The following is a 17,056-nucleotide window of genomic DNA, read 5'->3' on the forward strand; positions in this document are numbered from 1 at the left end:
TTCCTTCTCTTTCCAGCCTGTACTGCCAACAGTGTCTGACTCTGGAGCCTTAGTTGTTGAGTCCTAAGCAGCCTCTAGATCTAATTACGGAAGCATCTAACAATCTTGGATTGGCACTTGAAAAGGAGGTCCATTTGGCAGTAAACTGTGCTGCTCACGACATAAAGGACTGTGTTTAAACAGAACGTTAAAACACGCACAGTGTGTCCTTGCATACAATTCTATATGCGGGTACAGCAAGCGGTACCGATGCACCAAGTCTGGAATCAACAGGACCCTGAACAGCTTCTAATTTTGTTAGTTAAAATTAGAATTTTATGTTGACATACTATAGTTATTCAAAACAAAATATAAGCTGGAAAAAGATCTACTTTAAAGTTAGATTTTATTTTCTCTCTCTGCTCCAAAAGGAAAGTATGAAGTTATTACAGGAACCCCCAAGTCTCCAGATAAACTAGTGGATGAGGCTTTGATTCGTAAATACCCAGCAGTCGTAGCCCTGCTCGATCCTCTGTGAAAAGAGGTAAGATGTGAACACCCCTCCGAACACACATCCACAGTAAATGAAAGACATGCGTTGGTGTGCTTATAGAAACTCATGGTGTGTGTGTGACCCGATGTGTAAGGAGCAGTAGGAGAGACTGAGCAGTGTGGCTGGAGCCTCCTGCAGCCTGCTCTCTGACATCTCCTCTAAGCCCCAGTGTCACGGGTCACAGGAAGATGCCCCATCTCTTCCAGGGGTACATCCTGAATCGGACCAATAAAGTCACCGACCTGACCTACGTCACCACAGAGCACAAAGGGAATCCACTGATGGAGTTTTACATAGAGCTGTTTACTAATACATGACTCATTGTCCTAATGTAGGTCAAATGTACAGTGTGCAACATTTTGATGGAATGTCAAGAAAAATTGGAGGTCAAATCGATGCTAGGGGAATAAGCCGTCATATTGGCCAGGTTGACATACAATAATTGCCATCACAACATCAATACTGTGAATAGAAACAGTAGTATGAACACGACAGTATAAATATTTTGGAATAAATAGGTGACGTGTGAGACAAGCCGACTTACATGGTTCCTCTGATGGTTTCAGTTGGATGAATTCCAAATGAAGATTTTCCCATTTGAGTGCAGCCGACTCAAACTTTTATCACAGGGAGCCAAATGAATGTCTGCGTGGGCCATGTATCGATCGAATGATGCGACCCGACGATACTTCTACTGTTAAAGGTCATGGGACCCAAAATTATGTTCAAAGTTATGTTCAGTCGGTTTATCTTTGTCCTAATCTCTCATGGACAGATGGAAGTAAATGGAAGTTTTATCTGTCTACAGACTGTGGGATGCGACGACTAATGAGGAACTTTGTTTCCGGTATGCAGATTTTTCGCCACTGATTATTTGGGCAAATGATTCCGCAGGTGCTCGCATCTATTGAATTTCTGAATGGGAGGGGACATTTGGCCCATAGACTTGCTTGAACTGTCAGAGTTTACGATTAGAGGGGTGGAGACTTCGGTAGTTTCGTTAGTATATTTTCTAACCCGTCTCCCCCTAAACTCAACTGAGCATCTGACGCAATTTACACAAGATTTTAGTTCTGGGTGTCCGAGATTACCTTTGTTCTTAAGATCTCACTCAAATTAATGTTCTTCTATATGAAACTATGGTTTGTTAGTTCATGCTTATTTTGGGGAATTCACTGTTTTTCAGAGGAACCCCTGTAATGACAGATGGTGTAAAGCAGGGATGGGCAACTTTGATAGGGTGGGGGTCACTCTTCTTTAAAAAAAAAAAACAAACGCATTGCAAGCCCCCGTCTTGACAGCAGAGCTAAAAGAAAATACAAAATAAACACTTTAGAGTTAATTTTGTGCAATTCTACACTTTCCCATGGGCTGTAGAGAAAATGTTGCAGTTTTGAAGCACGTTTGCTGCAATTCTACTCATTTTGCCAAAGGGTGGGAGAAATGTTTGCAGTTTTCAATATGATATCTGAGTGAAACTGACTAATAAAATCAATGGGGGGCCCCCCGGCCAGTAATTCGACAAGTTTAGATAGCTGGCTGCAAAACTAACTTTACAATCGAAAAAATGTTAGCTGACATGGGCTAATTGACTGACTATCATTGACTGACATAAAGCAATAAGAGGGGGAGGGTTGATCCGAGACCCTTCAAAAGTTGCCCATCCCTGGTGTAAAGAGTTGATTCATTGACCTGGTAATACATTACTTTTGTGTGTGTCTTTGTATGTCAGGTGAGGTAATAATTGGAATGACGTGTGGTGAGCCCTGCAGTGACAACTCGCTCTCAGATGTGGTGAGGCTTAGTCATTCTCTTTAGATCTATATGTTTACATGTCTATCTCTGTCTGTCTTTATCTAGTAATGTGTTGGACTGAAAATCTGCACATTTCAGTCTGACAATCCATTGCATCACTTATGTATGTATTCTGCTCTGTACAAGTTTTATAATACAAATGTCTGTATTTACAAGGCCCAAGAACCTCTTGAAGTGATATAATAAACAGTTTGCCTGTCATTGTGTACTCACACCAAAACAAAGCCAAGTGACGGCGCCTTCTCCGTGCCTTGGCGATGAGCAGTCATCGCACGTTGGCACTCGGCGCCCGTAAACTCTTGTCATTGTGCGTTTCTCTCTCTCCCTCAGGTCGTAGGCCTGGGAGTTGTGTATGTCAAACTGGGAGGTCTGAGTCGTGGAGAGCGGCTGACTAAATACAACCGTCTGATTTCTATAGAGGAAGAATTGGCCCAGCAGGGAATACTGGGTATGGCTTTTTCCTCTCGCCTTTTCAGCCAGTAGAAAGAGGGGGCTAGACAAAGCTATGGGTAGGAGAGGCAGTAATGGCTGGGCTGGTGAGAATACATTTCTCCCTGGACGTGAAAGGAAACTGTGTGTCAGGAATCATGAGAGGGGGAAAAGGAGCTGGCGAAAACCCTACCTTGGTTCTGTTAATTGGCCACCTAATTACGCCTCCCAAAAAAGGGACAGGGATATTGGGCAATTACTGAAAAGCGAGTTCATCTTTGTATAAAATAAAGAATTAACTTCTGCACCAATTGCATATACAGGACTCTTGTATATCGTTTGGCTCTGGCTATGTGGAATATATATATTTTTAGTGCTGTCACAGCAGTAGAAATCATCGGACCTAGAATAGAGGGGCCTGGAGCGAGGAGGGACATGTTCAATGTGCACAGACCTCTACAGAATATGTTCAATAGACTGTCATGCAGGGGCTAGTTTCGCTTTGGCCTTTTTAAAGCCTTTGTTGTCCATTCAACTTATTTCACTTGTTTTCTGTCTGCAGATTTAAGAAAAGACACATCCTCGCTCTTTGTTGGAGAAACGGAGGAGCAGTAATTTACATAATATAATTAATATAAGGATTAAATGAATACCATAGTGTTTTTATTCCAAAATGACATTTTCTATTTATGTTTACGTCAATCTAATGTAATTACTAGTCTTAAAATGAATAGCTCATACAATCTATTTAAATGATACACCATTACATTTCTTCCCATATTAATATGAATGAATTTTCAGTCGTCACTTAGTGCAAAAAGGTTTCACGCTAACCAAATGCAGCGTTGATCTGTATTTTTCCTTGGAAACAAAACTGAATTGATCAAAATGACCACATAAAGGAATCACAATTTGGCATCACATACTCTGGAAATAAACTAATTATAGTTACACATATATTTGCAAATTCCAAAGAATAAAAAATACACACACATACAAAAAGATTATGTAAGACACAGTGGTCAATATTATTTTGAATAAACCTGTCCATTTAATAACCATTATTTTTATGTGGTTTATGACATTTCCATTTTTGGTATAATGCCAGTGTTGGGGTAGCTAATCTGAAAAGATAGTTTACCAATTACTTCACACTGAAAGAATTTAAGCTAAACTAAAGCTAGCCTTAAGAAAAATATAGTTTAATTAACTGAAGTTACTTTGAAAAAGTAGTTCACTACATCCAAACTACTTCGTGAAAAATTATCATATGTATCTGAATGTGTCATTTAGCCTGTTAAACACAACTGTTTCAAGTGAGAATTAGGCAGGTCTGATGCCGAAAAAAACCCATATTATCTTTTCATTTTGTGAAAAAAAAGTGGTGTGTAGTTCCAGGAGTTAGCTACATGGCAAAAAAATTATTACCTACTGAAAACCCTACTTAGATTTGAATTTAGTTCAACTACCACCAACCTACTGCAAAATGTAATTCAATTACTAGTTGGACCAAATGTAGTTTACTCCACAACCCTGTGTAGTGCAGTGGGGACACCAGACATGCTTTGTACTCTGAGGTCTTCTTTCCTTCACCAGAGAGCTGACTGCAGCATTGACAGGTGCAGGTCTCTTGTCTAAAGAGAAATAGATGAAAAGGAACACAGATGAGAAACACTGAGCAAGACCAACGATTTATACACTCATCCATCTTTAACAAGCGTTTGAGTGTAAAGCAATTTTAAAATCGACCTTGATTAGAAATCCACCGAAGTACTGGAATAGTTTGATACTGACAGAAAAATATTTGATATTAGTAGCACTCACTATTACTCAATTAGTGGAACTCACTAATCAATATCTTCGTGTAACATGTTAGTGCTGATATAAGTTATTGTTTAGGAAACATCCTATTTTTTAAGCAATGTTGACAGGATGACAGATGGATCTGAAAGAGCCGACACAAAAGAAGGCTAAAGCATACAGCAACTCAATGCTGACCACCAAATAAAGCCAACACACTGAGAAAGGGCCCCTTCATAATTTGTCATATCCTCATCCGACTCCAACAGAGTTCCTAGAGGAAATTATTATGTAGTCTAAGCAGTTGCGGCATGCCCTGCGTCAGTGTAACAGAGGGGGCAGTTGTTCCAGTGGGAAGTAGACGGTTCAGAGGTGCTTTGTGCACCAACAGACAGGGAGAGCCACCACACAGCTGTGTTGGAGCACTTACGGCCTGCCTCAATGGGCCTGTCAAAGGAGTTCTTCATTCGCGCTCTTTTCAACTGAAAATGCAACATTGATTTATCCATTAATTACTGTATTTAACCTATCAATTTACTTGATTTATGATTTAAGGCTAGTTTTTCCATACTTATTTAACTTGGCTTATCTTTATCGTAACTTAAGTAGGCATATCATTCTGAGTAAAAGCTGAACATGGCACAAAGCACAATTACTCCTGTTATCAAGAATGCCTGTGTAGTTACAACATTTTAGGATGAGTAAACTTGCATTTTAATTGGAATATCAACTTACTAAAGATTGTGAGCATCATAATAGACTGGATTTCACTTGGTTTTAAAGTGCTTAGCTCGGCATTGCCTCAACTTCTATGGTATATAATACAAAATTGTTGATAAAGATGAGAGAATATTCTGTGTTCATATAGCCATCTACTTAACATCCAAACAAGCCAAGGAAGAAGAGAAAGAGAGAGCTAGGCAGTTCACTGGATTTACAGACATCCTCTAATCAATGAGTGTGGATAGCCAGACGTAGCGGGCAGAGAGAAAGCAGCCCTATGAATTGGCCCTGAGCAGCCATGGTTCCCCACCAGGCAATTACTCTGTTTGGAAAATAAACGGAATGACTAACAAAATAGGCTAAATTAAGTGTTTCCTAGACACACTAAAAAGAGGCTTCCTAATTGCCAATCCCTCTGGGGGGAAAAAAAACAACAAAACGTTGCATTGTATTGGCTGATGGCGACAGAAATAGAGAGCGGTAAAGATGGCTCTCACCAAAATAAAAAGGGACACAGCATGCCTCCGGGTAATTACATTGTCGCCCTGATCGACAGAATCTTTACTGCTTGTCAATCAATGTCAGACGGCAGATCGCTAAAGAGGAAGCAGGGAAAGGCCAGGTCATGGACTCTGTTTTCGACGTTGAGCTGTCCATGGACTGAAAACAACAGCTCCAAGGAGAGCAAGCATCAGCTGGCCGTAGTCGGTGATACTGTTTGTGACTTCTAGAATCAGATTCCGTACGAAATACTGAAGACCTACAATGACATACTTTTTTTAAGTGCAATCATTTCAAAGAGGTTGAGGAGAGACTGAGGCCAGGATTCAAAGAAACGCAGATTACTGACATCGCACTGCACTTGGTGGAACCGCAGTAACTGCCATCAAATCAATGAACATGTTTTCTCCCTTGAAGCATGCTTAATTTTCTGTTTGAATTAAATGATGTACCCGTTCTATTTGGCATTTTGACAGTTAACACAGTTGGAATCAAGGCAATATTTTACATTTATGAATCAGGCTTGCAGCGCGAAGGTTGTTTATCTGTGTTTGAATCCCAGCCTGTGGGACCATTTCCTGCTATAACATCCATTATTACTATGGTATTCTCCCTCTTTTTGTCTCGCTTTCTGTCTGTCCATCACATAGAGTGGCTTACTCAAGCAATGTCTGATGCTCAATGTCACTCTCATCTCATTGGACGTTATCTAAGTTTAGTCTTAGTTAACCTCCTCTTCCTTCAACATGAGAAAATGGAGGGCCATAAGAAAAACATGTCAGTCTGCACAATTAGTCATTCCCGAGTCCTTGGTGCAAGCAACGTCCCCTTGTCCACTGATCCCTCTGTCTGCAAGGCCATTGTCGAGGGGAATTCTGCTGTTAAATAAAATGACAAAGTGACTTCCTCTTCCAACAATGTTGTAGCCCTGTCTGTATTTTTGCGGCAGTCCACTGATGAATGAATGTGCAGAGCCAATAGGTCTTAAGATGAAGTCTGAGCCCCTTGAGGCGCCTGGAAGATAAATCTAACACAAGACACTTTATCCTCAAACAGGCTTTTGGGGGTAAGTAGTATACATGTAAACAACATGGCAGAAAGAAAAGTCACTCAAATTGAATTTCCTCCACAATCTTGGGGGATTTGACTCTTTCTTTCAACTGTGCTCCAAGTGGAAATTGTGCCTTAGTGACAAATGAGACCCAAATCCTCAATTAGTGCCCCACACAATGGTTACGGGATGTCACACTCCTGTTTCTGGCTCTCACATTTCCCCCTCACTTCAGAAATAGTCCAACGAATTTGTGCAGGTGAGTGAAAAAAGCCCATCCTCATGGTCAACTAAGCGTGATGGTCATTGTGGCGTTCTGAGAGCAAGTTGATCCCAATCCAATTGTTCCGTAACAAACACCTAGCAGAACAGCTTAACCTGTAGTTGCCAAGCATTTGACTAAAATCTAAAGCTTCAGTACCACCAGTTACGATGCTATATGTGCATTTACATGCTTGACATTCTTTAGTTTTGAAATAGATTCTGCTATAAAAAATCTTTACAATAATGCCTGCACCTGCACAAAAATATAATCTTGGTCCATGAAAGACTGGGGGAGTATCGAGCGAGGGGAGTAGTGGAAACAAAATCTGCCACAGTGCCCTGTAATTGCTCACTGGGAGGCTACAAGGTTAATACTGGTCTAGACAGACCAATTTAAAGACATACTTGCTTTGGCAAATGTTCAAGGCTACAAAAGCCGGCTGACGGATCCTCTCAGTGCAAACAAAGACTGTGTCAAAAATGTGGGCTTCACCTTCACCATTAAAGAAATTTTAACAAAGCCTACGGTTGTGGGAACAAAGTATTTAATTTCACCTAAATCAATCGCCCCATGGTAATCCCTCATACAGTAGTGCACTCCCTCCCCAAAACAAAACAAGCAGCAGTGTGAAAACATCACAGCTTAATACAACATGAAGCCACGGTGCACTGGATCTCAAGAGCGGCTCTAATTATTCCTGTAATCATCAGAAACAACTAGGGACAGACTGGTTCTTACTCTAAAGGAGATTTATCTTACAGAAAGAAGGTTTCTCATGTTCAATCAGTTGGGTCTTGGGACTTAAACTCCATTGTAAATAATGCAGTGATTCCAGGTGCTGAGACATCCTGTGAGGCGTACTTACCCAGGGATCTAGGGTGCTAGTGGCCAGAACTCAGGTCAGCTGAGTGGGCCTAGAGCGGGACAGAGTCCTGGGAGGTCTGCTTGGTCTGGGGCTGGTCCCCTCTCACTCTGGTGACATCCAGAACACTGCTGGGGAAGGGACGAGGTGAGGACGGTGAACCTTCACAGAGACAGACATAAACACAATCACATAAAGATCCATAGTATTTCTACATTCAACAGTTGGAAATTGCTACTGTAGGCCTACAGTATGTTTACCTATTTGTCTGATGGTAGGATCTGCAGTGACAGAGAACTGATATTGTTCTGTAGGTGTGTTTGCAACACGGCACAACTTCTTATATGTTTAAATCATTGCAAAGGAGTGTAAAATAATTGAACATTTAACTAAATCAACTACCAGGAACCACCTCCAGAAAGTGGTGTCCATACTACAAAACATGGGTGGGCTGTGTGGACGAAGAGATATTCATATTTTGAGATTTGCAATATGTTGTTTCACTAAATAATGATTAAATAATTAGAACATGTGTATGCAAATGATTGATATTTATATAACATTTACAACAGGTGAAGGGAGAAAGGCAATAACCTTATTCTTGCATTAATTACTGGAATTCATTTGAACATGCCTCATATATATATATATATATATATATATATATATATACAGTCTCCTAAATGTAATATCACTTGTTTAATTTAATAATAACAATAAAGCAAATAAAATAGAGAAACGTTACATTATGATACTCTCCTACGGATGTCATCTTACCTATTTCTTGTTACACAAGACTCTCTCCATGATCCCATCCTTTAGCTATTCGTACTGAAACTATTAGCAGGACATAAGACTGCCTTTGTCTAAATAGACAAAACTTGATACAATATTGTTCGTCATCTTTACGGCCACTGAAACCCCCTCCAGAGTAAGTACGGGCTTGTCATTCTTCAGTTGTATATATTTTAAAGGAGACAAAACTCACAACTTTCCTGTGAGGTCCTGAATGCGCCCCGTCGTCTCTGTAGAACTCTCTCCAGCTCAGACTCAGTGTTTGTTGATGGAGATCCAACTTTAAGGTGGGGGGAGGGCCTTTTGAAAGTGTCCTGTACAGTTGGAACAAAAAGGATACAGATTCTGGTATGGTTTTGAGAATAACCTCTAACAACTTAAAGTAGCTATGTATAAAATAAATATTGTTTGTTCTGGTAGCTTGTATACTGTAGCGTCTAACAAATCATGGTTTTTATCACCAACAACAAATAACAACATTTTGGAAAAGAAAAGTAAATCAAAAAGGACTACTGCTATTATTAAAAGGTTCCATTACCAGAATTCCTTTAAGTTCCTGAATGGCAGAATTAGAGGGTACCCTTTCTCGCTGGTAAGAGGATGAGGACAGATGGAAAGATGGGTTTGGTAAATAAGCAGCACATATTTGACACATTTATCCCAATCACTGTTTCAGCCTACAGAACCTGTTAGCATTGTAGTGTATTTCTAGACCACTCTTCGTACCACAGAGACCAGAATACAGGTTAAAACAGGGTCAAAAAATAAAAAGATGTCCACATAGTGTATAATTATTTAATTTAGCATGCAAACAGACAATTTACGCATTATAAAATAATTTGGGTAAAGTATAGGTCCTAATGGTCTCCAATTTTGAGAGAACTGTGGGCAGAGTGCTAAGTGCTACATGTTGACATGTCTTAGAGATCTCATAAGAACTTACAAAAACAAGCTCGAGCGGGAATCACATACAGCACACTGTCATCCCTGTTGGAATGTGACAATGTGTTCAAAATAGCTTCTGAAGTTTACATAGTCGTATGGACCTTATTTGTAAAATAGAGCAGTTTTTCAATTTCCTGAAGTTTCAATTATGGAGATACAAGGTTTTCTTCCGTCAGCGACGCTATGCTATTTAGAAACATACAGGCCCGTGAACATGATTTCGACAGGTCATGAAGCCTTTCACTGTGTTCCCGTTGAAAAACAGCTTTTCTCTCAGGTAAACATAATGTCCAGAGCTCCATGTCGACATGGCTTAGAAGTCTTACAACGCACAAAAACAAGCTCACTTCAGTACCACATACACTATTCTTAGGACACAGGTCCATGAACATGATTGTACAGGTCATATAGCCATTTCGCCTGTAACAAGGAAAAAGAGTGCATTTATGTAGAAACTCAGCTTTTCTCTGAGCTGAAGTGGTACAATGTTGGTGACCCTTTGTGAGGTATATCCTGCATGTACCTGGACGGGCTTGGTTTTGTTGGGGGCCTGGCCCACGGGTCGGAGGTGAACCCCCCTTTTGATTCTCTGCATCATCTCATCCACAGCTTGTTGCCTGATGTCCATCTCTAGGAGTAAACACAAAAAGAGCACATAGGTTATTTCTTGGATTTTGATCCATACTAAGAATAGAGTACAACTTTACTTGGAGATTTAATAAAAAACATTACCTCCATCCTCCTCTATTGCTGTCTATACGTTCCATGAAGGCGAGTATTGCGGGCAAACATTACGGACAACAGTTCATACAGTGGTCTTTACAAATGGTTTCGGTACTCCAACAACCATTATGTTTTTATTCCATTCAAAAAGAAAAGTTTAGCAAATTCTGCAAGAAAATACAAGTTATATGCTGCTGACAAAAGTTGGGAGATGTTTCATTTAACAGCTTGTAGAAAGAAATGTAAGAACATTGCACACTCTATGCTCCCAACAATTCAATGGGTAAACCTAATCACCTTGTAACCTTCAATTAAGATTATACAATAAAGCTATTGTTAGCTGGCACATAACTCACATTGTTATGAAAATGTTGTCCTCCAAAGTATTCCAATAAATATTCAAAGTATTAAAGAATTTTTATTTTTTATTAAAACGTTGCAATTAAAATGAAAAATATCATTGATGACGGTATTCAAGCCATTCTCTTCTACCTCTAGGGGCAACCAGGTACAGTAGTGAGTGCCCAATAACAGAAAATCACTGAAAATGAAGGACTGATAACAAAACAAGGATATTTTTATGTTCAGAAAATACATTCAAATGTATCACCCACTCTAACTATTCAAGGTTTGTTTTTTGTCCATGCAAACGGATGAACGCAACTTTATTAAAGGTCCAATGCAGCCATTTTTATCTCAATATCAAATCATTTCTGGGTAACAATTAAGTACTTTACCGTGACTGTTTTCAATTAAAATATTCAAAAAGAAACAAAAATTGCTTCTTTCAAAGAGCAATTTCTCAAGCAAGAATTTTGCTAGGACTGTCTGGGAGCGGTCTGAGTAAGGGGCCTAATTGGACGAGCCAAATGGGAGGGATATGTAACCTGAAAACTTGCTGTTATCGGCAGAGAGGTTTAAAACTGTCTTTGTTATTGGTCTATTAACTTATACTGCCTGGTAATGTCGCCAGGCAGGCACAAAAACTCCATCCCATCAAAACAGGCTGAAATTTCAGCCGGTCTTTTCAAACAGTTTTTACACTAAAGGGACATCATAATTTCCACAAATTCACAATATTATTCCAACCTCATAGTGTGGAAATATATATAATACACATAAAAATCTACTTTTTGACTGTACTGGGCCTTTAACTAACATGGCCCGTCAATGCCCAATGCATCCCCAATAAATGCTCATAAAGCACAAACTGGTGTCCTTCGACTACTCAATTATTAATGTCTACATTCCGCATACAAAAGTGACCCAACTGACCCATAGTGATTCTGGAAAATAGAAATTACTTTGAGAGCAACCTTAATTTTGGGTTAAATAATGGCCCTCAATTAAGTCGAGCTGCCATTGAATTCCACTGAGGAATTTCTACACATTGCATCGAGGAGGGGAACATTTGTGACAGAAAAATGTCTTGTATGCAGTTTTAAATGAGAAAACAATAAAACATTTTAATTTCAATTATGGATACTGCAAGAAAACCAAGGTCAAAGCACATGGTAGTCAACAGAATTCAAGATTAGACCGCAACAAGGTGATTCTACCTGAGTGCAACCTGAAATAAGAGAGAGTGGAAACTATAAACAGTTAAACTATGTGGATGGACTGAGAAACAGATGAGATTGTGGATGGGACAGGTTGTACAAAGTCTGAATGTGGATGTCTAGGTACTGTATCAATAAGAGCCATGTTAGTTTAAAACATAATAGGCACTATCCAAATAAAGTGCAACCCAAAGATCAGAGCTTCTGCTATAGTGATAGGCTCTGAAGCAATTGGGTCACAGATTCAAGTCTTCCAGACGGTATATCTTAGCTACAAATAGTGCATTCGGAAAGTATTCTGACCCCTTCCCCTTTTCCACATTTTGTTACGTTACAGCCTTCTTAAAAATTCATTAAATAATTTTTCCCCCTCATCAATCTCCACACAATACCCCATGATGACAAAGCGAAAACAGGTTTTTAGATTTTTTTGCAAAAAAAGAAAGAAAAAACAGCAATACCTCTTTTACATAAGTATTAAGACCCTTTGCTATGAGACTCAAAATTGAGCTCAGGTGCATCCTGTTTCCATTGATCATCCTTGAGATGTTTCTACAACTTGATTGGAGTCCACCTGTGGTAAATTCAATTGATTGGACATGATTTGGAAAGGCACACAGTTGACAGTACATGTCAGAGTAAAAACAAAGTCATGAGGTCGAAGGAATTGTCCATAGAACTCCGAGACAGGATTGTGTCGAGGCACAGATCTGGGGAAGGGTATCAAAAAATGTCTGCAGCATTGAAGGTATCCAAGAACACAGTGGCTTCCATCATTCTTAAATGGAATCATCAAGACTCTTCCTAGAGCTGGCTGCCTGGCCAAACTGAACAATCGGGGGAGAAGGGAGGTGACCAAGAACCCGATGGTCACTCTGACAGAGCTCCAGAGTTCCTCTGTGGAGATGGGAGAACCTTCCAGAAGGGCAATCATCTCTGCAGCACTCCACCAATCAGTACTTTATGGTAGAGGGGGCAGACGGAAGACACTCTTCAATAAAAGGCACATGACAGCCCGCTTGGAGCTTGCCAAAAGGCACCTAAAGGACTCTCAGACCATGAGAAACAAGATTCTCTGGTCTGATGAAACAAATATTGAACTCTTTGGCCCGAATGCCAAGCATCACGCCGGGAGGAAACCTGGCACCATCCCTACGGTGAAGCATGTTGGTGGCAGTATCATGCTGTGGGGATGTTTTTCAGTGGCAGGGACTGGGAGACTAGTCAGGAGATCCTTGATGAAAAACTGCTCCAGAGCGCTCAGGACCTCAGACTGGGGCGAAGGTTCACCCTCCAACAAGGACAACGACCCTAAGCACACAGCCAAGACAACAGAGGAGTGGCTTCGGGACAAGTCTCTGAAACATCTCTGGAGAGACCTGAAAATAGCTGTGCAGCAACGCTCCCCATCCAACCTGAAAGAACTTGAGAGGATCTGCAGAGAAGAATGGGAGAAACTCCCCAAATAAGGTGTGCCAAGCTTGTAGCGTCATACCTAAGAAGACTCGAGGCTGTAATCGCTGCCAAAGGTGCTTCAACAAAGTACTAAGTAAAGGGTCTGAATACTTATACAAATGTAATAGTTCAGTTGTTTTTTTCCCCCTCCAAATTTGCTAAATAAAATTGACAAATAACTGTTTATGCATTGTCATTATGGGTTATAGTGTGTAAATTGATGATGGGAAAAAACAATTGAATCAATTTTAGAATAAGGCTGTAACGTAACAAAATGTGGAATAAATCAAGGGGTCTGAATACTTTCCGAATGCACTGTAGTTTACATGAAAGAGGGGTGCTGTACGACGACACCCTTGAACTACTGTCCAAATGTTCAGTGTCAGCACAATAAAATAAATAGTATAAGGTCATACAGTACTTGCAGTTAAACGCTACAACCGGCTACATACCAAAGAGAGGTTATAAGCTCTTAAAATATAGATTTTAGGAATTTTTCTGTTTACTGTACCTGGCTCCTTTGCTGAGTCTTGAACCACTAATGGAATATCCCTACTGATATTTTTCTTTTTGCGAATCATCAATAGCAGTGAACTGTAAAGAAACAGAAAAGAGTGAGTTGACCTTGGACCATATATAGGGCCATATATAGGGTTTTTCCTAACCATGTGTCCTGACCAGGAAGGTAGCCTGGTCCCCAGTATGACTCTTTCAAGCAGATGTAGTTCATGTAAAATGTACATTGTAAATGATTCCCATTTGTTCATATCTCACCCGAGAGGGTTGGTGAGAGGGGCTGGTGGTGGAGGAGGGGGTGGCGGGGGCGGAGGTGCAGGGGCTGGAGCAGGCGGAGGGTTAGAAAGGGCCTGGAGCTTCTTCTGCAGCTCCTCTACTGCTCATTAGGACAAATGGACAAGTAGCATCAGCATCCATTCATTAAGGGAGATATTAAATATATTATATTGCGAACTGAATTGGAATGGAGAATATTAACCCAAAAATGTATTCTGAACTGCTCCATGAAACACTGTTTTTAGTCCATTGCTTTTGTTAACAACTGAAGAATGTTCTGATGTACATCATCATCCATTTAGGAAAGACTCAACATTACAAACACTTGAAATGAATGGAAATGGCTCAGAAAATGGTTAGAGAACTGCAGGTTGAGATGATTAACCTACAAATGCATTATAAAGTGCTCTAATGAAAATGTTTCTTTGCAGTCCATTGCTTTTGCTAACAAATGAAGGGGGTTCTGTGCATTTCTCTACAGTTAAAACCCAAGGTTGGCTTCAGTTGAATACATGTAGAAATCCCATTGTCAAACCATGAGAATAACATTAACCTTTTGACAAAGCCCACTCATTCCCTGCTGGGATCATGTACAGCTACTGTGTGCAGTCCTCCAATTCTGCTGTGCCACTCACCAGTAAACTTGAGATCCTTGGCCTCCACCTTAGCCGTGGAATATCTCTCTTCGTGCTCCCTCTTCTCCTCTGCCAGGAGCTCTAGCTTACGTTGTAACGCCAGCACCTCCTTATGTAGCTCTGAACCCCTGAGCTGCTCCTCAATCCCCTTCATCTGTTACCGCCAAACATGACCCATTCACTCACAATCCTACAAGATATGCTCTGTACCGGGGACATTCTTACTAAATTTGAAGTGAACGTTAGAAAATAAAGAGTACGATTTTACAAGACAAACAATGGTTCTTCACTACAGACAGAAAGATGTTGAGGCAAAAATAGTGATGTGGTGCTGCTTTAAAACACACACACGCACACTGATACAAAACAACGGAACAAATTGTAAGCTGCTCAGAGCCTGCACCACAAAAAGCTCCTGTGGTGATAATTGCTGATAAGTAGCTTTGGATAGGTGCCAGTCCCCCCCAAAATTCTCTGCTCCTCAAATAATGTGTTAATTGATCTTTAAATGGAGGGTATGGCTCACCTCCGCCCTAGACCAGGAGAGATCAGTGATCCCACTCTTTCCTAATTGTTTTCACCCATCCAAATCCTGCTGAGAGTGAATGGTGTCTCTGATACTCCTTATCAGTATGGACACAGAAAGTCACTGCCCAAAGTGCTCCATGTGACCATTGTCATTCAAAAGGACATCTCACAGTTTAATTGATGAGCTAATTGACTTTGTCTTTTTCAGATACACGTTCATATTTTTTCCACATGCAAAACTGGAGTAGATTTTTTTCAGATGAGGTCATATTTTGTAATAAAAACAAATGCAATATTTGACTATGAGGGAAAAAACATCTTGGCTGACATTAGATTCTAGACACAATTTTCATCACACTGTGTTGTGTTGTGACGCATTGTGTTGTTGGTGATGTGGTGTTAATGTGTGACCTGTTGTTGGTGCACCAGCCTCTGGCTCTCCAGGGCCTGGGTGAGCCTGGTGACATCAGTGAGGGCTGCCTGCAGGGTATCACTGGGTGATGAGCTCTTTAGGAGAATCTGACTCTGTCTGTTCAGCTTCTTCTGCTCAACCAGCATCTGCATGGGAGGAGGATTTACACAAGGGACAGAAGCTGTCATTAAGTGTTAACAGTGTTGATACATTACAGCATGTGAAATTTGTAACACCTCAAGGGAAAATAAGTATAATCCAGCCTGTTTTAGCAGTAAATTAACCATACCTGTAGTTTTAGTGTAATAAACAAATATTTGACTATACCGATAAAAGCACCTAAGCATGTATAGAAACCAGTGAGGCTATTAAAAACATGTGTTTGCAGAGAGGGGGTATATTGAGGTCTCATTATGCAGCATGCATAGGGTGGTCATTCATTTAGTTACATGTGTTCTCAAAAATGATCTCTGGTGATAACACATAATGAATAGAGTGTTCCTGAATACTGATTAGATTGCAAGGGGGAAGAGTACTAATCTGGACACCATATAGAACATACATGTCATACAATCATGTGGCACTTCTAAGATATCCATGCCACTTCTTAAACACAGCGGCATCACATATTCTAAAAACAGTATACCATTGGATACTGGTGTCCAATGTTACAGCTCAAATTCATAATTCATATGGGGAACGATTCTGACCCGAGTTAACTGTGCGTAAATGGAACGTAATTCCCTTTTTATGCACTTTTCTCTCTATGCGTATTCTGACCTTGAATTTAAGCATGAGAATAGCGTGCTATTCATCCGCTATTCGTTTGGGGTGGAGATGGAATAAATGAAGGTGAGGCTGAGGTGTGTGCGTCTTATTCTGAGTTTGGCTTAATTCCATCATAATTCCATCAACTTTACGTGCGAGGAAACCATGAATAAGGTCTCGATAAACCTCTACTTTCTTTTCAGGATGGAAATAACAGCATTCTCCATGCACTGTAATTTATAAATTGATAAGCTATTAATAAGAGCAGGTAAATGAGTAATCCGTTTGGAGAAGGGATTGTAAATACACACAGCAATTGATTTAGATGACCTTTCCTTATAATCCCTGGAGATGATCTGAAACCAGTCATTTGGAAGCAAACTGAAAATCATATCACATGACATGTATCACGCCCCATTTTCCACAGTGAAGTAGGCTATTCAGAATTGTAATTGTGTGCCCTCCT

The 17,056-nt window shown here is 40.2% G+C and overlaps 1 protein-coding gene across 3 annotated transcripts in view; it reads right to left on the minus strand.

The window, feature by feature from the left end:
- Window positions 1-3,417: 3,417 nt before the first annotated feature.
- Window positions 3,418-17,056, minus strand: part of shtn1 (shootin 1) — a 48,290-nt gene continuing 34,651 nt past the window's right edge. For all 3 annotated transcript variants that reach the window (XM_021609902.2, XM_021609890.2, XM_021609911.2), the window contains 9 exons: window positions 15,822-15,968; window positions 14,883-15,036; window positions 14,230-14,347; window positions 13,967-14,049; window positions 10,242-10,348; window positions 9,312-9,362; window positions 8,967-9,087; window positions 7,982-8,140; window positions 3,418-4,410 (listed from right to left, as the gene is read on the minus strand). In XM_021609902.2, the coding sequence (XP_021465577.2) occupies window positions 8,031-8,140; window positions 8,967-9,087; window positions 9,312-9,362; window positions 10,242-10,348; window positions 13,967-14,049; window positions 14,230-14,347; window positions 14,883-15,036; window positions 15,822-15,968 (891 nt within the window). In that variant the 3' untranslated portion in view covers window positions 3,418-4,410; window positions 7,982-8,030. The remainder of the gene's footprint in view (window positions 4,411-7,981; window positions 8,141-8,966; window positions 9,088-9,311; window positions 9,363-10,241; window positions 10,349-13,966; window positions 14,050-14,229; window positions 14,348-14,882; window positions 15,037-15,821; window positions 15,969-17,056) is intronic.

The sequence above is a fragment of the Oncorhynchus mykiss genome, chromosome 1, assembly GCF_013265735.2.
Source record: "Oncorhynchus mykiss isolate Arlee chromosome 1, USDA_OmykA_1.1, whole genome shotgun sequence".
Lineage (NCBI taxonomy): Eukaryota > Metazoa > Chordata > Actinopteri > Salmoniformes > Salmonidae > Oncorhynchus > Oncorhynchus mykiss.